Source organism: Macaca mulatta, chromosome 7 (assembly GCF_049350105.2).
Source record: "Macaca mulatta isolate MMU2019108-1 chromosome 7, T2T-MMU8v2.0, whole genome shotgun sequence".
Taxonomy (NCBI): Eukaryota; Metazoa; Chordata; class Mammalia; order Primates; family Cercopithecidae; genus Macaca; species Macaca mulatta.
In genome coordinates, this window is record NC_133412.1 from 165,043,514 (window position 1) to 165,056,639 (window position 13,126).

The 13,126-nt window shown below is 36.0% G+C and overlaps 1 protein-coding gene across 14 annotated transcripts in view; it reads right to left on the reverse strand.

The window, feature by feature from the left end:
• TC2N (tandem C2 domains, nuclear) overlaps positions 1-13,126 on the reverse strand; it is an 87,983-nt gene that overhangs the window by 14,610 nt on the left and 60,247 nt on the right. For all 14 annotated transcript variants that reach the window (XM_077941631.1, XM_077941630.1, XM_077941633.1 and 11 more), the window contains 5 exons: positions 6,914-7,081; positions 5,070-5,161; positions 3,468-3,543; positions 2,788-2,888; positions 2,273-2,389 (listed from right to left, as the gene is read on the reverse strand). In XM_077941631.1, the coding sequence (XP_077797757.1) occupies positions 2,273-2,389; positions 2,788-2,888; positions 3,468-3,543; positions 5,070-5,161; positions 6,914-7,081 (554 nt within the window). The remainder of the gene's footprint in view (positions 1-2,272; positions 2,390-2,787; positions 2,889-3,467; positions 3,544-5,069; positions 5,162-6,913; positions 7,082-13,126) is intronic.

Genomic DNA, 13,126 nt, shown 5'->3' on the forward strand with positions numbered 1-13,126 from the left:
ACCCTGATCATTCAGCAACCATCAACATCAAGGCAAAACCTTCCACCAGCAAAAAGATTACAACTTTCTGAAGACTCAGATGATCACTAACATTTTTTAGAAATAAAGTATTTTAAACTGAAGTGTGTAAATTACTTTTTTAGACATAATGCTATTGCACACTTAATGGACTACAGTATAAAGATAACTTTTGTATGCACTGGGAAACCAAAAAACTCATGTGATCTGCTTTATTGCAATGTTCGTTTTAGTGTGGTGGTCTGGAACTGAATCTACAGTATCTCCGAAGTATGCCTATACTGTGCCCAAATTGTTACTCTTGTTGTAATAGTTTATGTCTCTCTGTATAGCCAGAATTGTCTTTCTGAGGGTCTCACAACTACTGAGCTATCTTTTTCTTTTAGAGTCTCAAGCCATAGAATCAAGCCAATTATATATTAAACACAAAATGTTTAATGAGCTTACAAATTAAGCAAGTGTGATGCTTCATTTCACACTTTCCATATTTTGCCAAATAGGAGTCTCCCAAACAACTTTATATATAATAACAAAATTGTAAAATGAAAGACTCCATACAAGTTTTAATATGGGAACATTTTTCCTAACTTTTCCTAAGCTAAATTAGCTTTATTTGAAAATCAAAAAGTAAACTTGTTGAATTTAGAAAGTAGTCATCTATGAGTGTCAAGGTTATAATGAGTTAAGGTTTATTTCTAGCTAGACTTTCAATGATACATATTTTCATAAAGTGAGATCCTAATATATACATATACACATACATATATACACATTCATACATGTATACACATACACACACACCCCAATTTTGATCACTGCCTTTTTCATTTATTAAAAATGTTTTTCCAGCTCCTTAAAAACTCTTCCTAAACATTAGTTTTCATAGCTACCTAGGTTTCTATCACATGGTGTTATGGGCTGAATTACACCCTTCTAAAAAAGATATGTTGAAGTCCTGAGCCCCAGCATCTCAGAATGTGAACTGATTTGGAAAGAGGGTCACTGTAGACGTGATCAGTGAAGTTAAGAAGAGGTAATACTGAAGTAGGGTGGACCTCTACTGACTGGTATCCTTTTAAGAAGATGGCCATGTGAATACACAGAACACAGGTATAATGCCATGTGAAGACAGAAGCAGAGACTGGAGTGATCTACAAGTCAGGGAATGTTAAGGATTGCTGGCCATCACAGTAACTGGAAGAGAGGATGGAACAGATTCTCCCTCAGAGAAGGAATCAACACTGCTGACATTTTAATTTTGGACTTTCTCCAAAGCTGCAAGAGAGAAAATTCTGTTGCTGTAAGTCACTCAGTTTGTGGTACAGTACTGTGTTATGGTAGCCCTAGGAAACCAATGCACATAGGTACACCATTAGGTTTTTCAACCATTCCTCTGTATGACGTTTGGACTTTTTTCAATTTTTCTTCAAACAAAACTTCCAAGAATATTTTATATATTTTTGTTTGTATTTTAGATTATTTCCACAAAAATAATTTCCAGTTTCAAAGCAGAATTACTGTTTAAAAGTGTAAATATTTTAAGGTTTTGACATGTAGTGTCAAGATAATTTCTAAGAAGTTGTATGTTCTAGAATACCTGTAAAATTTTTCCTAATTCTAAGAAAGGAAAGAAAGAAAGAGGAAGAAACAGAAAGCAATATGCAATTTAAATTTGTATTTCTATGATTAATAGTGAGAAGAAACTTTTTATATGTTTATTAGTCATTTGAATATTATTTTTAAATGATGTCTTTTAGAAGATATATTTTCATTTGCATAGAAAAACAATAGTCTTTTAACCTATAACAAACGACAGAAATGAACATGTATTTAAATTAATGTAAAATCTAGAATCTACAAAACCAAACTCAGGATCGTAAGTCCTTCTGTTATACTAATTGGAAGTATTTAAAAGAAATTCATTGCAATCATGAAATTATTTTTCAAGGCCAAAGTGGGTTGGGGGAAACAGAAGCCAAGATTTATTTCATTTCACACAAGAAAAGTAAATAGGTTTCTTAGATATTATTCATCTTCTGTATATTCTAGTGAATAAGATGTTCTTTTTAAATGCATCTTAATACTAGACAATGAAATATCAAATATTTTAGAGACTCAAAGTTGTCTTGAAAAAGCAACAATACATAGTTGTAGTTTCCCTGAGATAAAAGACTTTCTTATTCTGATTTGTTTACATGGGTAAAAGTGACATAAGAAAAACAGAAAAGAAATTCAAACACAAACAGCCACTTACGTTGGAACCTTCCTTGGCTGAAGATTTGAAATGCACTGGTTTGGGCAATGTAAGTATTCCTTTTATAGAAACAGTAGGAGTGTCTCCATAACTAGAGGGCCAACTTAAATCTCTGCACTAAAAAAATTAAAAATACAGTTTGAATTTTACAAAGGATCCAACAATACAAACATTTGATGTATTTCTTGAGGTACTGACTTTAGATAAAAACTGTAAAAATAAACTTGTCTACTGAGACCTCATGTTGCATCCACATTAAGCAAATTTTGACATATAATATTCTAGATGTCATGTCAATTTTCCTCTTGAGCTTAAAAGCACACAAACTTCCATCATACTACAGATTTTTTTTTCTTAGATGCTTTATTAAATACTATTTTCTGTAAAAATATTAAAGAATTCCAAATTTCAAAGGTGTCACTGGCCCATTCCCCAGAAAAGGGCAACAGTAAATGTTTACAATGTCTAAATATTCAATTTTGTAATAAAAGCTGGTATTAACTATACTAATTTACCTGTAAAACTGTGATCCAGATCTGTTCTACTGAAGAATTATAAAACAATTTCACATTCAGTCTCCCAAAGTCCCTTTCATCTCCTGATAGAGTAATTGTATCTGAATTATAAAAGGACAAAGATGTTTCAAATGCCATGCAATCCTTCTAACCCAATTAAGCTTTGATACAATCCAATTTTAAGAGCACAATTTTTAAATGCTACAATTATTTTTTAAAGTTCACAATCTAAGAAGACAAAAATCACACTTTAATGTTTTCATTGATGCACTAGAGGGAAGATATATACTATAAAAAGGTCTCATGGGTTTAAAAACTTAACCCAATTGCAGTAAGGGATTTACATTAAAACTAAGAGAAATCTTTCCAAATAATATATATATGGCCTTAATACTGTATTCTTCTGGAGGCTCCTTCACCAGCACACTTTAATACAAACAAAAGATACTCAGCTGCTTCACTTTTTAAAAAGCCACACTTGTACCTGAACACTGAGAAATGTACCATGTGACCTGAGTATCCATATGCTGATAACACTACCAACATAGTTTTATTTAGACTTAATTTATTATATCAACATAGTAGATATAATCATCTAGAGTTTTTCACCTTATATACAATTTCAAGTTACTAGAAATAATTATCTTAAGAGTTTAAAAATAGGATACTTTATTCCTTACCCAGGCTTCTGTTACTCCCCTGAGAATTTTTCCTTGAAGAAGAACTACTGGGTACACTGGACAATGAATCATGTCTCTATAAATAAAATTATTCTTTAGTCAGAAATTGCATATGAAACCTTAAGGATTCTGATACATATGCCTCAATATCCATCCTCATAACAAACTGCATGCTATTTTGACAGTGTTACAGGTCAGAATTTCCCACTTACAGGTAGTGAAAAGAAAAAAAGGTTTTGGCATTTGTTAGGAATGTCTTAAACATCTTACAAGATAATATACTGGAAAGCCTTTGCTGTTTTTGATTTGGTTTTGTAATAAGGAGAAAGATGTTACTGCTTAGGTTTCATACCTGAGAGTATTAATGAAAATGAGAATTTATTTAGAAATAGCCTGCTATGGAAAAACTTGTAAAGCTGCAATTATCAAAGCATAGTCAATCTGAACCTGCAGCATCAGTATCATTTGGAACTTGGTAGGAATACAAACTCAGGCCCTACTGCAGAGCTACTGAATTAAGAACTCTGGGGATGAAGCCTGTCATCCTGTGTTTTAACAAGCTCTCCAAACAATTCTGATGCATGTTAAACAACTGTTGCTATAAAAATTTAAATCTATAAAAAGTTAACTCAGTTGAGGATTAAGGATTATCTAGAACATATTTCCATTTTATAAAATATATGTATATGTATTCACATGGAAACAAGACCATGAGTACATATAATAATATTTTCACATTGCACTTACTCTGAGTTATAGGAAATACAGGAATTTGTCTTTCTACTTTGCTTACTTCTATTTCCTAATTTAAATAATTACAGCTTACTTGTAATAAAAAAGAAACTTTTTTTTTTTTTTTTTTTTGAGACGGAGTCTGGCTCTGTCGCCCAGGCTGGAGTGCGGTGGCCGGATCTCAGCTCACTGCAAGCTCCGCCTCCCGGGTTTACGCCATTCTCCTGCCTCAGCCTCCCGAGTAGCTGGGACTACAGGCGCCGCCACCTCGCCCGGCTAGTTTTTTGTATTTTTTAGTAGAGACGGGGTTTCACCGTGTTAGCCAGGATGGCCTCGATCTCCTGACCTCGTGATCCGCCCGCCTCGGCCTCCCAAAGTGCTGGAATTACAGGCTTGAGCCACCGCGCCCGGCCGACAAAAAAGAAACATTTTTTAAAACATCAAAATAATTCTTAATTCCTTTTCAAAACCAAGAGGATGCAGTGTTAATATTAGTGAATAAAGTCCTACATCTCAAAAGAAATATAATTTTTAATAACTAGCTGGTTATATTCGGTAAGAAAAGCTAAATTAATAAGCACTTTTAATTATACCATTTTAAATACCAACTGTTTCAAGGTTCCCTGAGAGCATACCAACTGAGATATAAAATTTATTGAAAAAAGAAAAACTACTGCCTTTTAGCAATCAAATAACAACAGCTTTCTAAAATAATGCACATGGGAAATATCAATTATTTATTCTTCAGATATCAGAACAGATACATCTACAAAAAATATACAACATATTCCTAATGTAATTCACACATTTCTGAATTTTTAATTTGAAAGGAAATTATCACATATAATTAAATTTATGTAGCTAATTCACCTGGATGAATCGCTGAGATGAGCTTGTAAGATCAAACATAGATTTGCTTAGCCCAGGGGAACCGGGAAGTTTGTTGGTCCTTAAATCACAAACTACAAAGGGATATGAGAAAAATATATATTTTTAAGAAACACTGGAATTCTACTTAATTACCATGAACTAAATCTCTGTAGCAATACATCATGAATATTATGTGTAAATCTACAGAAGAGATAAAGCCTTCTAATAAAATATTTTTTAACTTAAAAATTTTTTTTCAATTATTTTATTTTTGTTCGAAACAGAAATCAACATAAATCAAACAACACATTTTCATATCCACATCAAATATCAAACAGGGAAAATTCACTTTTTTCTTTACATTCCCCATTCCTTGATCCAATAAAAATAATCTAAGAGTAAATACTCTGTATTAAGTGTAATGCAATTATTTATTATTAATAAGCACGTATTACTTTTAAAAATCAATACTCAATCCCATGTGCTCCCATATTTCTAGTCTGTATTTTTAGTTTCCCTCCTACACTGTAAGATCTGTGAAGAAAGGAACTTTGTATGCCAATTATATATTCAAGCACAGTAGTGAATGCAAGGCAGGCCCTTAAATAAGTATTTCTTCTTTATTTTCAGTACCTCACACTAAATTCAGTGGTTGAGATATATAGATATAGATATAGATATAGCCCCTGAAAAATTGAGAATTTTGTGAATCACAGATGAACATGGTAGACTCTAATTCACACAGTCTCAAATATGAAACTACAAAAGCTCTATAATCACTTAAGCAGTTTCTTTGTTTATATTTCCCATCACACTATGAGTTTCTAAATTCATCATTTTCACTGAATACAGAAAATGAAAAAATATTACCGTATTTAGTACAAATATCTATGTACAAATAGCTGTTATAGAGTTCATGAATATACAGATGACAAATGAAATGCACACAAAATAATCTGGGCTGGTGCAGTGGTTCATGCCTGTAATTCCAGCAATTTGGGAGGCCAAGGCAGGAGGACTGCTTCAGCCCAGGAGTTCAAGCCCAACCTCAGCTACATGGCAAAACCCTGTCTCTACAAAAAATACAAAAAAAATTAATCAGGTGTTGTGGCACATGCCTGTAGTCCCAGCTTCTGGGGTGGGGGGCAGGGGTGATGGGGAGCTGAGGTGTGAGAATCACTTGAGCCTGGGAGGTTGATGCTGCAGTGAGCTGAGATTGCACCACTGTGCTCCAGCCTGGGCAACAAAGTGAGACTCTGTCTCAGAACAACAACAGCAAAAAGACAAAATAATCTGAAAACTAAACTTCTTGCTTTTTCATGTTTTCTTCCCTTGTACCTGGTATGCAGCTAACTCCCTTCTCTTTTGTTGTATGTATTTATTATGAACAACATAATGTTTTAAAGTATATATACATTGCAGAATGATTAAGTCTAGCTAATTTACAAATGTATTACCTCACAGTTATCACTTTTGAGTGATAACAAAAAGTGTTTTGAGAAAACCTAATATCCACTCTCTTAGCACTTTTCAAGAATATATCATAATTAACTATAGTCTCCATGTTGTACAAAAGAGCTCTTGAACTAAAGCTTCTTTCAAAAAAAGGAAAATTAAATGGAATGTAGAACTACCAACAGATGTAACTCATTAACCTTTCAATTTTCATATTAGATATAATACTACAGAGATGTCATAATGTTTATCACATTTATGAAGCTTGCTTTTTTCTTATTTTTAAATTGCTTTTAATAGTAAGAACCATTTATTCCCAGATCTTAGATTTGATTTCTAAATTTCTTAAAGAGAAACACAAAGAGAAAAAGCAGAAAAAATTTTCATACCTGATCCATACAGTCTCGTCACTTCTGAACGGGGAGGAAAGCGTCGACTCAAATCAGGTGAAATGTGCTGATACATATAGAATGGGTTATACACATCATAGCTGGGTCTGTGCTGGGATGAACTGGAAAGTTCTACCTTTCGATCTCCAAAAGATGCTCTGGCAGATGCTGAAAGCAAATGTTTCTAAAAGTTTATAACATCCTTTTCTTGGAGTTATTAGCCAACAGCTGGTACACCCAGGGCAAAAGAAAAAATATTTTGTCTCAAGTAATACTAAATCACATGCCTTTGATAGCTAAAAATATCAGCACATATTTAGGAAGTTCTCTGTGAAGTATTATGCCAAGGATCAGCCATGAAGCCTGCACTTAAGACAGTTTGGTATATTTCTGGCATTTTTCTTTGCCCCATAGACAATTCTGTATTTTGTGATCTGAGTTTCCTCTTATTTTTCTACTTGCATATAGAACATCTTTTAAATTACAAGATCGGGTGGGGGGGGATATATCCTTTTCAAGAAGACATAGAACATTTATTAAAATTGACCACATGCCGAGATACACTAAGAAACTTTCAAATTTGGAAGGATTGAAATCATACAAAGTACATTTTCTTACTACAATGTAATTAAGTTGGAAATCAAATAGCAAAAATAAAAATTAAAAATATTTATATGGAAACACTGAAGACCAAGAATAACCAAAAACTAAATCTTTAAGAAGAAAAACAAGACTGAAAGATTTGCTCTACTGGGAATTAGGAATATAATATTGGTAAGTGATAGAAAGAGAGATCAATGGCAAAGAAAAGAAGGCCCAGAAACAGATACCCATTTCATGAACACTTAATTTATCATTAAGGTGGCATTGCACAAGAAAGAATGATCTTTTCACTAAAAGGTGGTAAGACAACTGGATATCAATAGGGAAAAAATAAGCCTGCATTCAACTAAACATATTCACAAAAAATTAGTTCCATGGGGACTGTAGATCTAAATTAAATATTACAGGCAAACCAATAAAGCTTCTATATGCAGGTTAACTTATAAGAAAGTTATCATGACCTTAGGACAGGGAAGTACTTCTTAAATGGAACATAAAGAGCATCAATCATATACATAATTTCATTTATTTATTTACTGAAGTTGATTCTCACTCTGTTGCCCAGGCTGGAATACAGTGGCACAATCTTGGCTCACTGTAACTCTACCTTCTGGGTTAAAGCTATTCTCCTGCCTCAGCCTCCCAAGTAGCTGGGATTACAGGCACCCACCACCACGCTGCCTAATTTTTTGTATTTTTAGTAGAGATGGGGTTTCACCATGTTGGCCAGGCTGGTCTTGAACTCCCAGGTTCAAGTCATCCACTGCCTCAGCCTCCCAAAGTGCTGGGATTACAGGCATGAACCACCGCGCCCAGCCTAATCATAGACATATTTTAATAAACTGAACTGCATTAAAATTTAAAATTCCCATTTGTCAAAGAGTATTTAAGGTAACCCACAGAGTGCAAGACGATATATGCAACAAGCATAACTGGCAAAGGGCTCATATCCATCCAAGTACTAACCAGGCCCGACCCTGCTTAGCTTCGGAGATCAGATGCGATCAGGAGCATTCAGGGTGGTATGGCCATAAAGGGCTCATATCCAGAATACATGAGGAACGCCTACAAATCAATTTAAGAAAAAGAGAGAAGAGACTATATATAAATTGGCTTAAGACATTAATAGGCACTTCAGAAGACAGACTATCAATCTCATTAGTCATGAGGAAAAAATAAGCTGAAAACCCAAGGAAATACCACTGCACACTCACCAGAATGGTTAAAAGTAAAAAGACTGACAATAGCACGTGTTGACAAGAAAGTAGAGGAATGTAAACAATCATACTCTGCTAGTGGAAATGTAAATTGATATAATCACTATGGAAAAAGAGTTTGACAATTTCTTCTAAAGCTGAAGATATTGATAGTCTATGACCCAACAAGCCATTCTGAACATATACACAACTGAAATGCTTGTACATGTGCACTAAGAGATAGGTATAAGAATGTTCATAAGTATTATTACCCATAATAGCCAAAAAATTGGAAAACTCAAAATCCCATCAACAGTAAAATGGATATAGTATATACTTACTACATAAAAATACCTTATAGTATGCTACACAGAAACACTACTGTACACTATGCCATTTAGAATACAGAACAAATTATAATATACACTTACTGTACAGATATAAAAACAAACTAAAACTACTGACAATTACTTGAATGAATCTCAAAAACATAATGTTGAATGAGAAAACCATAAACAAAAGAATACAGACTGAATAAATTGTTTATTTTATATAAAGTTCAGAAAACAGAAAAAATTAAACTACAATATTCAGGGATATGAGCTTAGGTGGTAAGAAGAAAGGCAAGAGAGTCACGATTGTAACAGTTGTGACACTGAACACTCTAGGGTGACTGAAAGGCAAAAAAAATGGAGAGAAGCTTTGGGGTTACTAGTGCCACTCTATTTCTTTACCTAGGTTGTACCTATATGGGTCTTCTGCTTTGTAATAAATCACTGAGCTATATGTTTCTGTTTTGTGCATTTTTCTATGTGTATAGTATTTCATAATTTAAAAAGGATAAAATATAGGTCAAATTCCTTTCAAGGTTAATAATCATGTTGGGAATAATACGTAGACATAAAGGTAATATCTTCAAAGGTTTAAATTACAGTAATTCTCCATATAACAACACTGTGATCAACTATGGACCACATATACAACAGTGGTTCCATAAGATTATAATGAAGCTGAAAAGTTCCTATGGTCTAGTGACATGGCAATGATTGTCATCAAGATGTGAAGGCCTAGGCTAATGTGGATGTTTGTGTCTACGTTTTTAACAAAAACGTTTAAGAAGTAAAAAAAAAAAGTTTTTAATAGAAAAATGCTTATAGAGTAAGGATATAAATATTTTTGTATAGCTGCACACTGTGTTTGTATTTAAGCCAAGTGTTATTACAAAAAAGTCAAAAGTTTCAAAATATTTAAAAGTTTAGGCTGGGCACAGTGGCTTACGCCTGTAATCCCAACACTTTAGGAGGCCGAGGTGGGCAGATCATGAGGTTAAGAGATCGAGACCTTCCTGGCCAACATGGTGAAATCCCGTCTCCAGTAAAAATACAAATTAGCTGTGCGTGGTGGCCCATGCCTGTAGTCCCAGCTACTTGGGAGGCTGAGGCAGGAGAATTGCTTGAACCTGGGAGGCAGAGGTTGCAGTGAGCCAGGATCGTGCCACTGCACTCCAGCCTGGTGACAGAGTGAGACTCTGTCTCAAAACAAAACAAAACAAAAAAAGTTCATAAAGTAAAAAAGTTACAGTAAGCTAAGGGTGATTTATTATTGAATAAATAAAGACATATTTAATAAACTTAGTATATCCTAAGTATACAGCATTTATAAAATCCACAGTAGTATACAGTAATGTTCTAGTCTTCACATTCACTCACTACTCACACACTGACTCACCCAAAAAGACTTACAGCCCTGCAAGCTCCATTCATGGTAAATGCCCTATAAGGTGTGATATGGCTTGGCTGTGTCCCCATCCAAATCTTATCTTTAATTGAGCTCCTATAATTCTCATGTGTTGTGGGAGAGACCCGGTGGGAGATAACTGAATCATGGGGACAGTTTCCCCCATACTGTACTTGTGGTAGTGAATAAGTCTCAAGAGATCTGACAGTTTTATTTTTTTAAGGGGTTTCCCCCTTTGCTTGGCTCTCATTCTCTCTTGCCTGCTACCATGTAAGATGTGTCTTTCTCCTTCCACCATGATTGTGAGGCCTCCCCAGCCACGTGGAACTGTGAGTTCATTAAACCTCTTTTTCTTTACAAATTACCTAATCTTGGGTATGTCTTTATCAGCAGCATGAAAATGGACTAATATAGTAAATTGGTACCAGGAGTGGGGTGCTGCTGTAAATATACCCAAAAATGTGGAAGCAACTTTGGAATTGAGTAACAGGCAGAGGTTGGAACAGTTTGGAGGGTCAGAAGAAGACAGGAAGATGTGGGAAAGTTAGGAACTGCATAGAGACTTGTTGAATGGCTTTGACCAAAATGCTGATAATGACATAGACAATGAAATTCAGGCCAAGGTGGTCTCAGATGGAGATGAGGAACTTGTTGGGAACTGGAGAAAAAGTGGCTCTTGCTATGTTTCAGCAAAGACACTGGTGGCATTTTGCCCCTGCTGTAGAGATTTGCGAAACTTTGAACTTGAGGGAGATGATTTAGGGTATCTGGTGGAAGAAACTTCTAACCAGCACAGCATTCAAGAGGTGACTTGGCTTCTGTTAAAAGCATTCAGTTTTAAAAGAGAGCATAAAAGTTCGAAAAATGTGCAGACTGTCAAGGCAATAGAAAAAAACACATTTTTCTGAGGAGAAATTCAAGCCACCTGCAGAAATTTGCATAGGTAACAATGAGCCAAATGTTAATCATCAAGACAATGGGGAAAATGTCTTTAGGCTATGTCAGAGACCTTTGCAGCAACCCCTCCCATCACAGACCCAGAGGCCCAGGAGGAAAAAGTGGTTTCATGGGCCAGGGCCAGGGCCCCCCTGCTGTGTGCAGCCTAGGGACTTGGTGCCTTGCATCCCAGTTGCTCTAGCAATGGCTAAAGGAGCTGAGGTACAGCTCGGGCCATGGCTTCAGAGGGTGGAAGCCCCAAGCCTTGGCAGCTTCCACGTGGTGGAGCCTGCAGGTGCATAGAAGTCAAGAATTAAGGTTTGGGAACCTCCACCTAGAGGATGTAAGGAAATGCCTGAATGCCAGGCAGACGTTTGCTGCAGGGGTAGGGCCCTCATGGAGAACATCTGCTAGGGCAGTATGGAAAGGAAATGTGGAGTTGAAGCCCCCACATAGAGTCCCCACTGGGGCACTGCCTAGGAGAGCTGTAAGAAGAGGACCACCGTCCTTCAGACCCCAGAATGGTAGATCCACCAACGGCTTGCATTGTGCACCTGGAAAAGCCACAGACATTCAATGGCAGCCCGTGAAAGCAGTTGGGAGGGAGGCTGCACCTTGCCAAGCCACAGGGGTGTAGTTGCCCAAGACTATGGGAACCCACCTCTTGCATTAGCATGACCTGGATGTGAGACGTGGAGTCAAAAGTGATCATTCTGGAGCTTTAAGATTTGACTGCCCTGCTGGATTGTGGACTTACATGGGGCCCTTAGCCCTTCATTTCAGCCAATTTCTCCCATTTGGAAGGGGTGTATTTATCCAGTGTCTATACTACTATTGTATCTGGGAAGTAATTAACTTTTGATTTTGCAGGCTCATAAGTGGAAGGGACTTGCTTTGTCTCAGATGAGACTTTGAACTGTGGACTTTTGAGTTAATGCTGAAATGAGTTAAGACTTTGGAGGACTGTTGGGAAGGCATAATTGTTTTGAAATGTGAGGACATGAGACTTGGGAGGGGCCAGGGGCAGAGTGATATGGTTTGGCTGTGTCCCCATCCAAATCTCATCTTGAATAGTAGCTCCCCTAATTCCCACATGTTGTGGGAGACACCTGGTAGGAGACAATTGAATCATAGGGGTGGTTTCTCCCATACTGTTCTCGTGGTAGTGAATAAGTCTCAGATCTGATGGTTTTATAAGGGGTTTCCCCTTTCGCTTGGCTCTCATTCTCTCTTACCTGCTGCCATGTAAGACATGGCTTTCACCTTCTGCCATGATTGTCAGGCCTTCCCAGCCACATGGAACTGTGAGTCCATTAAACCTCTTTTTCATCATAAATTACCCAGTCTCGGGTATGTTACTCATCAGCAGCGTGAAAACAGACTAATACAAGGTGTATCATCTTTTATCTTTTATACCATATTTTTACTGTACTGAATACTGTATTCAGTATAGTATACAGCATAGTAACATACTGTATAGGTTTGTAGCCTAGGAGAAATAAGGTATCCATATAGCCCAAGTGTTTAGTAGGCTACACCATCTAGGTTTGTGTAAGTGCCTCTACATTGTCCATGCAATTATAAGATAGCTTAACAACATTTCTCAGAACATACCCCCATTGTTAAATGATTCATGACTGTGCTTGCAACACAATTTTAATCATTATTGATAGCAGTCTGCCCTATTCACTCAAAATCTTCTCTTTTCTCAACCCATCATTCACATATGCATACATACATA